At 33.0% G+C, this 13,816-nt stretch overlaps 1 protein-coding gene and 1 long non-coding RNA gene across 3 annotated transcripts; one reads left to right on the forward strand and one right to left on the reverse strand.

Moving 5' to 3' along the window:
* Positions 1-6,905: 6,905 nt before the first annotated feature.
* On the reverse strand, positions 6,906-10,358 carry LOC125682585 (uncharacterized). The gene is made up of 4 exons (XR_007372610.2): positions 10,029-10,358; positions 9,472-9,564; positions 8,897-8,961; positions 6,906-8,669 (listed from the first exon to the last, which is right to left on the reverse strand). It is a non-coding gene; the product is annotated as an uncharacterized LOC125682585 (long non-coding RNA).
* A 253-nt stretch (positions 10,359-10,611) lies between these two features.
* Positions 10,612-13,247, forward strand: LOC125682582 (ankycorbin-like). 2 transcript variants are annotated; one of them, XM_048923233.2, is made up of 5 exons: positions 10,612-11,776; positions 11,889-12,167; positions 12,307-12,408; positions 12,527-12,736; positions 12,859-13,247. In XM_048923233.2, exons 2-5 carry the CDS (start codon positions 11,909-11,911, stop codon positions 13,029-13,031), a joined length of 744 nt encoding a protein of 247 aa, XP_048779190.1. In that variant the 5' UTR covers positions 10,612-11,776; positions 11,889-11,908; the 3' UTR covers positions 13,032-13,247. The 2 variants fall into 2 exon arrangements, with proteins under 2 accessions (XP_048779190.1, XP_056013129.1); XM_056157154.1 differs by lacking the exon at positions 10,612-11,776 and having other exon boundaries at positions 11,802-12,167.
* Positions 13,248-13,816: the final 569 nt, after the last annotated feature.

Raw genomic sequence — 13,816 nt, forward strand, 5'->3', positions numbered from 1 at the left:
TCCTTGTGACCTTGGCCATCTTCGGAATTGGTCATTATCGGGGGCATTTGTGTTTCACAAACATATCTTGTTTAAATGAGTTGTGGCCCTTAGACTTAATTTTTTTCTATTCAAAATACTTTTATCTTCGCAACTCCTCCTAAACCCTTTGGGAGATTTGGATGAAACTTCATACAAAGAAAGATCAAAATGTGGAGATGTGCATATTACAAGGGAAATGCTGCATCACTATTTTTGAAGGAGCTAGGGTCCTTGGACTTTGATTTATTTTATGGAAGCACCTTTTATTCTCAACTCCTCTTAAACCTTTTGGGGGATTTCAATGACACTTAGTACAGAGGGAGATCACAATGTGTAGATCTGCATATTTTAAGGGGAATGCTGTCCCATTATTTATGAAGGAGTTACAGCCCTTGGACTTAGATTTATCTAATGCAAAATGCATTGTTATTGTAACTCCGATGACATCCTTTTGTGGATAATCCTTTCTTACTTATTCCTGGGTCAGGAATGCACGCGGGCGTATCATGCACCGGTTTAGCGGTGCCCTATATTTATTTTTTAAAAAGTGGTGGCCTTTGGACTTAATTTTTTTTTATTCAAAATACTTTGTCTTCGCAACTCCTCCTAAACCCTTTGGGAATTTTTATGAAACTTGGTACAAAGAAAGATCACAATGTGGAGATGTGCATATGACAAGGGGAATCCTGCATCATTATTTTTGAAGGAATGAGGACCCTTGGACTCAGATTTATTTTATGTATATTTAATAACATCGCTACGATGAAGTTTTCCGTCCAATTTTTTTTTGATACATGCATCGAAAAAAGAATTATCAGTTTCATTTTTTTAATAAAATGTAATAAACAGGAAATTTAATGTTTTGTTGTTAATTATAGAATTTATTTCAGGTGTGAAACGTTTTCTTTTATATTTTCACTCGTGTAAATATAAAAACAATCCTGTCTCACTCATGAAATGATTTTTATTCCAACAACAAAACATTGAATATCCTCTATTAATACCTTTATATGCATAACTTGTACAACACGGAAATAGAAGTTATAACAAGTAAAAATATCTGTCTCGTAAACAAAGTCGGTAAAAAAGAACTTAAATGCACAGACGTTGAAGATGAGATTGGCGTGCATCAGATTGTAACGAGATACACGTTAGTATTGTAAATAAATTCTCTCTTTTTTTTGTTCCTATGTAAATCCCTCTTTCAGGCCGATCTTAGCTATGAACACACTTGAATCTACATTACATAAGGATGCTTACTTATTAACATTTGTGGTCTTGGCAGGAATGTTTTTGAAAAATCTTGTAATGTACATGTACATTTTTGCTTGCTATTTTGCATTGGCACTTGACCTAAACAAGATTCTAGAAGGTCTATTATTAGAACAATGCTTGAGAGAGTTCAACAAAAACATGTATAACTCCTTTACCGGCACTGTGTACTTTGTAGAAATGAAATTCTCAAAAAGTTTGTTTCAGTATAAATGGTCTGTAAATTGTGTGGTAATATTAAAGCACTCTAGAGAATTACATTGTATATTACATTACTGGGGAATAGACTTACAACAAACTCGTGTGTGAATTCAATTCTGGTAAACATACAACAGACACTGTTTCGTGAACTTTGATTACTGTAAGTTAGTATTTTTCATCGATACATTTTTCTGTAAATAAATTGTTAAATGTTTGATTTGTGTGTAATTGGTTTTTGCAGATTGTGGATTTATTTTGACCCATGACACAATTCAGACACAAGATCAACTCTCTGTCAAATTGTTCCTGTCCGGAACTGTATCCCGTAGAAATGTACTGATCTAATGTTAATTATCAATACTGAATTATATCATTGGTTCAGCAATTCCAACCACAAACTTATGTTTGTAATTATACAATGTAATTCTCTCATAGACTCTTGAGATATAACACAGCATGTTAGCGTTTTACAATTATTGTTTGGCAGACAGTGTGACAGTGGCCAAAAGACAACTTGAACATACATAGAACCATAAAGACAGTGGGTTTTTTTTAAAATGTCGTCCGTAACGGTAAGTAGCATGCTGGGTTAATCACAATCATGCTACCGACACAATCAACATACATTGGATTCAAAATTGTATTTAACTGGTAACCTTATTGAAATTGTCAATATAAAATAAAACTTAAATCAACATCCTCATATTAACCATCAACATTACAACACAATATCCAAATTATAGGTGACGATTTCGCCTCTCACGGCTTTTTAGACATTTTTTTCAAAACTTGATTTTCCTTCAATTGCAAATGTTTTACATTTAATGCAGTCACATGTAAAGGAGGCTTTTATTTTGTATTTCTTCCATGCACTAATGCGAAATAGAAGTATATATTTTATATATTCTAGACTATTTCAAAATGTATCAAAGCAAGAACTCAATTCTTTTAAAGTACATTGTACCTTTCAAAAGTATTAACTACAAAGGAAAACAGCATGCGTGTGATTTTTCGGATGAAATTGGTTTACAGATTTTTTTCTCGAATTATCTCCTTTTTTATCTAATGTGTTTATTGTCACAAAAATGTCTAGTTCCATTATCCATCAAACATTTTCAAATTTTCAGGAAATGTGTTTACCCATAGGATAACTGATATAATATGAAAATATAATAATGATGATAATTTCGCTAGGTCTGTTTCTTCGTATTGACAATCTCTGACACTGTACACTAAAAGTAATTGATAGTAACTGCCATTCATAACAGACATTTTTGCTGTCGATTTCCATTAATGTTGACATACGGTTTGGCAACTTCCGCACCACTTATCTAGCGTCGTCTATTCGCCACTAGGACATTACCATCCAAATCTAGGGGTTATACCTGGATACCTCTACCATCCTACATATAACATACAGTTTATAGACTATACCTGGATAACGATATTTTAGTGCATACTTTAACTTAACTACGATCAAAATACACTTCATAAATGTATTTTTGTACTAAATTTACCATCAATATTTAGGATAACTATTGTGCATTCGTGAGATAAACTGTTATTGAAATACTTGAAACTAATTATACTCCACGGACCGATTACGATATCCTATAGCTCAGAGCGTTCGCTTTGCACCATTTATTTCATTTATTCACTCAAACCATTCACGATGGTTCATGAGGTTCATAAGTAGGATTCTATAATTATATAAACAATATTACCAAGGGTATAGTTATATATACCGGTACACCATACATGCACACAATGTATATGTTCATTATCACAAAATAGAAGTACATGTAATGATGCGTACAAAGCGATTCAGGAATTTGATAAATATACATGTTACATGTTAGGGAGGACAGCAGACTAATTCCTGGATTTTAGAAATAAATATACATAGTTTACTAATGTTTTAAAGTTTGATGTCCTTAATTCTCTTAATTTCAGTGTATTTGGTACATGACAATATCTAAAAGCCAAAACTTCTTTCCGTAGAGTGGATAGGGATTTACATTCTTAGATAAAGTGGTATTCGTCGGCTTCATCAGTATTACAGAGTGTGCACTTTCTATCAATTGCAGGAATTACATACCACCTACCTACTTCTATGGGTAAATGGTGGTTTGTTCTGAATTAACAAGAGGTTTCCAAAATTGTTTCGAAAGAATGTTAAAGTATTTCTCGAAGCCAACGTTTAGCTTAAACATTTTATAGATTTGGCCCTTTGACGAATTATTAATATCATTTGTCCATTTCTGTATAAACTGGTCTTTTATTTAGTCTTTGTTTAATTACAACAGTAATCCATTTGACATTAAGCATCACAGAACACTGTCCTGTCCAAATATTAGAAAAACCACAGGAATCAAAAAATATTTCTTATGAAAATAACCCAATAGGTTCACACTCTCATTATTATACATGTATTGATTATATATATATATATATATATATATATATATATATATATATACAGTAAATACAGCTTCATTTTCTTGGTCTTGAAACAATACGAGATCATCCTTAAATACGACCCTTTTCACCATAGACCATATAATTATGCTGGCGTACTACTTTTCAAACATAAATCAGTGATTATTGTAAATAATAACTGTTATGTGACGTTCGAGGTATTTGTCTCTCACTTTACCCTGACCCGTTGTTATGTCTGAGTGGAGTAATGGCTGTTTTTGATCTAATTTTACCCTTCTCCTTACTTGCTGTATTTCATCCAATCAAATGTAACATATTCGTCACGTGGTCATTGTCTGTTTGTTTACTATGTACCAGGAGTCACGCTAGTTCAGAGCAACAATTTTTGTACCCACCGTCCACCCCTTCTACCTCCATGTACTGTATAGGCCTTGATTTCTTGTTGCTACCCACCCTTTTTTGTGGCCAGGCAATAATTTTATGCTAGTCTTTTTACATATGTGTATGCAATAGGGGGTCATCTTGTTAGACCCCCTATTGGATGTTTTTATTTTGTGTATATATGTTCTCTTTCTCAATGTCAATTTTATAGATGCATGTAACAGGGGGTCATCTAGTCATTTGGAGCATATGATCTTAATTTTTTACTTGGTTTTAATGACCCCCTGTACTGTAAAACTTATACGGTACCAATTTTGATGCACCATATGTGCATTTCGACAAATAAAGTCTCTTCAGTGATGCTCAACCGAAATCTTTGAAATCCGAAATAACTATGAAGTTTTAGATCTAAATATAGCAAAAAACAGCGTGCCAAACAAGTGGAACCAAATTCGTCCAAGGATAAGAGCTATGCATGAGGGAGATAATCCTTAATTTTGAAATGAATTTCTAAATTTTATAACAGCAATTGAATATACATCCGTATTTTCAAGCTAGTAACGAAGTACTTAGCTACTGGGCTGTAGAGACCCCCGGGAACTAACAGTCCACCAGCAGAGGCCTCGACCCAGAGGACATAATGTAAAACTTATACGGTACCAATTTTGATGCACCAGATGCGCATTTCGACAAATAATGTCTCTTCAGTGATGCTCAACCGAAATGTTTGAAATCCGAAATAACTATGAAGTGTATATACTTTTCGTCATTTACTAAATAAATGACATTTTCTATTCTCAAACTTGTTCTGTTTTGCCTGCTTTGAGCAAAAAACGAGTGCAGTCCACTTGGCTAGTGCTTTTGAGCTAAGGATCATAAAATACATTTCAGAAATTTTAAATGCACTCTTTCGATAACATCCAAATTTTTGAACCCCCAAATTTCACAGCCATAGAGTAGACGGGCATTACTGCTCAGTTACTACAGTACATGTTCATACACAATATTTCTAATTGTATAATGTAAACAACAGGTGAGTGGACAGGAGAAGTTAGGAGGAGAAGAAATTACATGTATAAGTTAATATACATGTAATCACATTATGAGATGCACCTGTTATTAGAAAAATACTATAATTACATTATTGACTTACAATGCTAAACTTCATATTTTCACAACTTGTACTAAGAATTTTCCCAATTTATTGAGTTCTTTTAATATTGTCTAAACTATGGAGCTTAACTAATTTAAAGACGCTTGGTTTTTTGTAATAAAAACCCTTAATATATTATTTTTCTCAAATCGTTGTAAAATGGAAATTTCAGGATAAAATGAAACTCGTCTTCTACATGTATATCATTATAATCGCATAATTTACAAAGCCTCGCAATCCTTAAAACTTCGTTATGCCTGCCTTTTTCAATATTCAAAGAATGTGAAGACGTTCTTAATTTAATAATATTTTTTCCCTTTTAAGTTGATTGGTCCTTTGAGATATGATTGTAAACAAACGTTATCTATATGTATTAAATGTTGATAAAGAACACTTTTTGGTGAACTTGAAAGAGACATTAGGTTTTGTTTGTAAATATGCAATATTCTAAATGCTGTCATCTTTAAGCTGATTCACACACGACTTTTCAAACAAATATTCTAAACCAATGCTTGACAGATCATGTTTCACATTAACTGTTTGCAATCATATTTTCATAACAATCTTTCAAAATACAGTTATTCGTGGTTTTAAGTTTTAACCAGAATTTAAAAATTCTCAATTTTCTTCTAACGTAAAGTGGAAATCTGCCAAGTTCACAATATACCAAACTATTGTTAGTGCTTTTGTTTACTCTTAACAGTTTAAAAAAAAGAAAGAAAAAGATGCACCTTTTCAATGTCCAGTGTTTTATGAAAACCCCAAATTTCACATGCATATGAAAGAATATTTTGTACATAGGTATCAAAACTTAAACATTGTGTTTCAACATTAAAATAATGATTTCTCAAAGTATTAGATATTGCAAAAAGTGCTTTACGTCCTTTTTCGGCAAAATGTTTTTGTGATTGGAAAAATTTGCCATTGTAATAAAACAACATTCCTTAATTCTGTATTTACAACTTCAAGACATTGATTATTATACATCCATTTCTCAGTTTTACCTAAATATTTGAATTCATTCACACTTTCAACAACAAATAAAAAAAACATTTCTAGGCTTAGGGCCATTTGAAAAAACTGATACCTTGCTTTCTCAACATTTGCATTCAATTTCCATTGAGAAAAATACACATGAAACACATGCAAGGTGAAGATAACGAACAGTGATCAATCTCATAACTCCTACAAGCAATACAAAATAGATAGTTGGGCAAACACGGACCCCTGGACACACCAGAGGTGGGATCAGGTGCCTAGGAGGAGTAAGCATCCCCTGTCGACCGGTCACACCCGCCATGTGCCTCAAAAACTTGGATTTGCAGGAGGTCTGGTTTATATCATATATATATATATATAAACACAGAAATAGCAATGAACTCTTAAATGAACATAACTGCCCTAAGTGAAGAAATATCTTAATATAAAGCATAGAAAATTTCACTTTATTTGGATACCCACTTCCGCCCCTACCCGGGGTTGAACTCACGACCTGCGGAACCAAATCTCCTAGCAGCATGTAACCAGCGCGCTAGACCACTCGACCATCTAGGCAAGTCTATATACCATCTAATGTCAAGAAGTTTGAAAAATGTTCAATTGTTCATACATGACAGACGCAGAATAAGAGCAATAGGTCACCGGAGTTACTCAAGAGACTGACAAATCTTCTCAGCATTACATAACCCTACTTCTATATCCATATTAAGGAAAGAGGAGAGGTATATATTTAGATATATTTGAAACATGTCAAATAAAAAACAAAGCGTTTGTCGGATACGATACTATTGGTCGTCAGCAAACAAATAAATCAAATTGATGTCATTCTTAGTTCTGCTCTCTACTACCATATCCAATGCGCGCGCATGTCTAAATAATCATGTACTAATCACAATTCTCATAAACATATCATTGAAAAAAATATGAATAAATCATTCGATATAGTAAATAAAAATATTCAGCTGACATATGTAGAATTTTTGAAATGTACATATACTGCATATTAAGGTTTTTTTCATGTATGCTACCCTTTCCAATTATCAATGAAATAAAACGCACGACCTGTCTATCTACATGTGTATATCATCATATTTTATGAAAGAGGAATATATAATTCAGGACCAAGATTAAGGTGAATACCTTTTATTTATAAGTTGATAGATGTTGTTTTCAATCCGTTTATATACACAATAAAATAAGTTGAAATCAAGCCAATCACTATTATAAGGCAGCTGTTTATGGCATTTATGTCTGTTTTGGAATTGTATTAGGTTTATGAGGGGTCAACCTAAGATACATGTATACTGTACAATTCTTATTCTAGTCTGGTTGACCCCCTTTTTTCCTATGTACATTATGTTGCAATGCCATTATGGTGCAGGGGGTCAGATTGGATTATAATTTACCTAAGATGTGTAATACTCTTTATTTAAGTCTCCCTTTTTCTGACCCCCATTTTTGTACTTGTTAATCATATTTTACTACTTTTCGTCATTTACTTCAATAAATGACATTTTTTCACTTCTACATGGTGTTACGTGTTGTTTGCCTGTTTTTAACAAAAAAAACAAGTTCAGTCGCTTGGCAGCAGAACTAAGGAACATAAATATACCTGTTTTACAGTAACGTGTCCGATAATACCCGAACCGGAGGTACACATACATCATAATCAATACAAACTTCTTGCTCAGTAATTTACATTTCATTGGTCGTTCTCAAAACCTATATCACGTGACGAAGATCCGCGTCCCCTGCTCTCTCGTACAAATCCGCTTATTTCATGACAGTTATGGTTTAGATACGACTTCCTACTGCAGCATATCGATCTACAAACTAATTGTATAAGTAGGAAATCGATCGGTGATAGGCACTTGTAGGTAAGTGATTGATGGAAACTGGCGGAGTGCAGTCGAGTGACACGATGGGCGCCAACTTCCACACCATCTAGTGCATGAATAAGTTGTCTATATTTCACACAATGAAAACCGCTTTGTTTTCCACTCCATTATCAAAATTGTAAGATTTACAATGAAATAGAATTTTTTGACGATTGTCTATTATGGATTTACACTAAAAATACCTAGAATATCCACTTCCTACTTGACAGAAGTTATTAAGGTGTACATTGTAGTAACAAGAGGAATATGAGCTTGAACATTAATGTTTCCCAATTTTTCATGAACAAGCGTTTTCTTAGACATGTCTGTAATAATAGAGAAGATTGAGAAAGTACTGAAAATAGTAACAGCAATAGATCAGCAATGATAATGAGGTGTTTAGTACCGACATCGTATCATCAATTATAATTATCATACGAAATTAGGACGCTAGTTTTTCCTTCTACTATATTCATATTTAGTAATATTGCTTATCAAAACGTTAATTACGAAGTAGATTTCCTTAATTAAGAAAATTGAAATACATACTTACAGATATTCAGGTACATTTTCTTTAACTTTGCTGAGAAGGCAAGATCTCCATCAGGAAATGAAAATCTATTGAGTAAAAGTACATATAAATACTAGAAAACAAAACGTTATGGAAAAGTTGTTTAAAAGGAAAACTGGATTTTCTTTTTAAGTAGACCTTACAGTGAAAAAATATGAAGCTGTATGTGCATGTTGTTGTTTGGTATGGGTATGACACAAGTAGAAAATTTCAGAAAAGAATACAATATTTTTGTCTATAGAAGGTGATCAATGCACAACAGATTGATGATGCAATACACATTTTCAAGCTTAAATTGTATATGTAAATATCTTAAATATGGTAATAGATGCATTCAGTTCATCTATATAGCATTATGCTAAAGTAATTTATGTTTATATTTCGTTAGTTTAATTACTCTAAGTTCAATATTTCACAATTCCATGCCTACTCCGCAAAACAGGGGTCCAAAAGCTTTCTTTTAGATATGTAATTCATCGTTAAGCATGATGATATGTACATGTAAATTTGTTAATAATTGGATGGTGGTAAATAAAAAGTTTGCGAAATAACAATACCCAAGAAATCTTCCAATTCCTTAAAACTTCTTGATCGTGGTAGGTTGGTTGGTTAACAATCGGGGCTCGTTATGACTGGGATAGGCACATGCTCTATTAAACCAAATGTAAATGAAGATTTAACTTGTAATTGATTTAAAATTCAAAAATAAAGAAAACGGAATCCTAATAGTTGAAGTACTCTTCCTCGTGTCCTTGAAAAAAATAATCAAGTTATAGTACAATTTCATTGGCTGTAGTCCACACATTGTGAATCTTATGCTAAGGTAATTTATTTGTAATGTAAGATCTTGAATGTTTTTGCTGGTGTTGACCGCATTCCTCTGATCCGACCAATCCAGCTGCTTTGACAGACGGCCATGTAAAAACATTGATAGTGGGAATAGTGTAAATAAAAAAAAATATGTAAAACGTAACTGTGAAATATACTGAAATGTATACAACCTTATTGAGAAATATACTGAAATGTATACAACCTTATTGAGAAATATACTTTTAGAGATATACTAGTATATGAAATTCGATGCAATCATTGTTTTTATACAAAGATAACATACTGAACATCTTTTCGCATTGCTGCAAGGAAATGTATTCCTATTTCAATATATGATAAAACATCCGTATTACTGCGATACACAATGGTCGCACTTTTACTGTATCTTGCACATTAAGATGTTTTGGTACCACTGACTTGTTTATCAAGAACGTCGAGTTGACGTCGGTATTATCATGGACATAACATTGTAAACGTAAATATGGCAATCATGTGTTACTGTGCGGCGTAATAGATCCATAGTGTATACATTTGCTACGAGGTGTTTTGCAATAACATTTCATTAACTATAAAGGACTTTCAACACAAACAACGACGACGTTTTGATTCCAGTCCACTTATGAATGGTTTCAAGCTAGAGCGTAAATGTCGTCTTGTTAATTTGGCGTGGCTATGATATTTGCATTAATTACACTAACTATATATAATACACTATATTACGGGAATGAATCACGCGCATGTTTGATGCTTTTTATGTAGTTGATGAGTAACAACTTTTTTGCATGTATAACTTAATAAATTTCTTGAACCCTATCTAAATTGCAAAACACCACCTGCGAATTATGTCTCAATGATCGCGTAACTAAATTGTCACAGGAATTAGCATGCAGAAGCTTCATTTTTTTTTTTTACGAACTTTTAATCAAAACTAAGCCTCTACTATTCATTAAGTAGCAGAATGACTTTTGCATTTAAATTTTGTTTTCACACTATCTGACAAATAGTTTTTTTTTCCAGACAAATTGTAAGTTTCAGACCGAGAGGTTATTGATAAATTCTTCAAACATTTTGATAGCAGAAAAGCTTAGGATTATTTTGATAGCAGAAAAGCTTAGGATTATTTTGATAGCAGAAAAGCTTAGGATTATTTTGATAGAAGAAAAGCTTAGGATTATTTTGATAGCAGAAAAGCTTAGGATTATTTTGATAGAAGAAAAGCTTAGGATTATTTTGATAGCAGAAAAGCTTAGGATTATTTTGATAGCAGAAAAGCTTAGGATTATTTTGATAAGTAGTTTGAATGATAGCTACCATGATAGAAATTGCAAAAATTTTAAAGAGCAAGTTCAACTTCATGCAATAAAAATAGATCCTGCGCACGTATAGATGTTGTTTGTGAGATGTACACAACTCCATCGCATTATGAAATAAACAAAAGAAACTGTTTTTAAAGAAAAACATGAAAACACGGTGTACTTATTTAATACTTGTGTTTCACAGGCATTTATGAAAACAATTCACAACTGTCGACATTTTAAAAAATAGGAATTTGAATGAGAAGTATAATAGGTTTTATATATTATAAAGTGTTTAATTCACCATATTAATTGATTATTCAATGATTATATAAGACTTGAAAAGAGCAAAAAGAATATCTATACTTGAATACTTTCCAGAAAGAACCATGATAGAACATACATCAGCTATCTGTAAACAAAAACACCACTTGCAGGCATAAAAATGAAGTACGTGTTGTATCATAAAAATAATCATATTCATTAGATCTGTGATAGAAAATATAGTAACAATTGGAGCGTTAATAAATTATAAACAACTACCGGGTCGTCTGGAACCGTGAACACAATAAAGACAAACAATTATTGAATGTTGGGTCGACCAATCTACGCCGGGGGAGGGCTGTATAGAACGATTGTTACGCTTCACTTGTCGCGAAACATCGCGCGTGCAGCTATAAAACAGACGACAACTTGGTGTCTTGTATATTGCTATCGGAGTTCACTTCTGAAAACAGTAAGTAAAGAAACGTTAGCAAGATTCAAGAGTCTTCTTTCTTTCTTTGTTTTTGTCCTCTATCAAACGCATCGTAGTAAGAGTTGTCTTACAGATTTATTCACTTTTGCAGGGTTACGAAGACTTTCCATCATGCTAGAAGAACTACGTCGAGCTCTGCATTACCATGTCTCTAGTTTGTCGATAAAAGTGACCAAAGAGAGTGCGCTGGATGAAATTCGAATGATACTCAGACTCTTCAGCTCTGTTTATCAGAATGACTTGGCTGAATTTAAGTGTTTATTAAAAGCTGGCGTGGATCCAAATTCAACGGATTGTGAAGGAAATACGTTGATGCATATTGTGATTGAAAATGGACTTTATGACATGGCTGAAATTTTGGTTACTCATGGTAGGTAATTCAAACTTTATTATTCTTGCATGAAAATACAAGCTATTGAAATTAATGATAGCATTGGCTAATTACAAATAAACTGGAAATTTTTACTACCGATTGATTTTAAGAATCTGCAATTACTATCTTTGTTTAGATGCATATGACATAAATCAACAAGACCGAAACGGACAAACACCATTGATGCTTGCTGTCATCTTGGGCGAGGAGGAAATCATTCGCCTTTTAGTCCGAGCAGGTAAATAGAGACAATACTTCAGATAATATAATCAAATCAGAGTAATCGACACGCCTAACATTGATTCTGTCAGTTATTAGTACTTCAATTAACAATTGAATGTACTATTACGTTGTAGGGGCAGATGTGAACGAAATAAACAATGCTGGCAAGTCTGCATTGCTGATTGCTTTGGAAGATGGAAAATTCGAGACAGCAGAGTACCTTATTAAACATGGCAGTGATGTCAACACCGTGGATCACCTTGGCCAAAGTGCATTATTCCTAACCATGAGTTACACGTCAGATCACAAATACATCAAGTTGCTGAAAAAACTTATCAAAGCAGGTAAGATTTGGACTAACTAGCTACTTACATGAAACGGGATGCTGTCTCGAATTCATATACAATGTACATGTACCACTGATAATGAAGATGGTTTCTGTAAGTCTTTTTATTGCGTTTTCCAGGTTACACATTTGAAAAGGACCGATGCTGGATGAAAGATGATGGGTTTGGATACGAGCCGTGTTCATGTGATAAATCTTTGACAAAACTTTTGAAGAAATTAGACTGCAGCCGTGCTTCATTTGATAGCCGTCTGAGTATTCACTTACCAATGGAGTATACAAAAGTTGGATAGATTGTAGGACTTCGTACTTTTTTCCTAAAAATACTGTGATATTTTGTCTGTGATATTGCCAAATCTTCTAATTACTGTTGAATGTACAAACTACTTTGCTTATTGTAGAGATGAATGAAAACTATTAAAATTTGGAAAAGATGAAACAAATGTTGTTAAATTTTGAACAATCTTGCGATTTAATATCTATATATAAAAAAGGAGTATCAGGGAAAATTTTTTACCTACATTTATATGTTGTTTTGTCGATTGTCTTGACTGCCAACAAGACGTTACAAAACATGCGGATCCCCTCGTAGTTCAACCAAGACAAAATACAGACACCAATCAGCCCATAATTAACTGAAATATTTGATATTATCACTGTTTTAAACTGTCATTAAAAACATTGTTATTTCACGCTTATATCTTGTCACCTCCCAGGGATATTGTTTGTCCATGCATTTTGACTTTTTACCATGTAGAACTAATCTACATATTTTGTATCTTACTTTACAACAACAGCAGCAGCAACAAAAATCTCGATAGCTCATACATAAAATCAAGGCTTGAGGACGGCAGCAGAGAGTTAACGATGCACATACAATGCACCAGTCTTCCAAAAAGATCTTTGATAGCATAGAGTGTTTCATAAATCATTTTACACCTGACCGTCAATATTCGTACCGATATACTTTTAAAATAAAACTGAACTTTGTTGAAAGCCATGTACTTATTTATTTTGATACACAGAAATAGCATGGCGTGTCAAGGTCTTGCTGAAATTTAATTCAAAAGAAGATTCA

Source organism: Ostrea edulis, chromosome 2 (genome assembly GCF_947568905.1).
Source record: "Ostrea edulis chromosome 2, xbOstEdul1.1, whole genome shotgun sequence".
NCBI lineage: Eukaryota > Metazoa > Mollusca > Bivalvia > Ostreida > Ostreidae > Ostrea > Ostrea edulis.

Bases quoted from the DNA above. Each gene is read 5' to 3' on its own strand.
- LOC125682582 (XM_048923233.2), top strand. From the start codon at position 11,909: ATGCTAGAAGAACTACGTCGAGCTCTGCATTACCATGTCTCTAGTTTG. The intron at 12,409-12,526 runs GTAAATAGAGAC...ATTACGTTGTAG, and splicing joins TCGCCTTTTAGTCCGAGCAG to GGGCAGATGTGAACGAAATA. The intron at 12,737-12,858 runs GTAAGATTTGGA...TGCGTTTTCCAG, and splicing joins GAAAAAACTTATCAAAGCAG to GTTACACATTTGAAAAGGAC.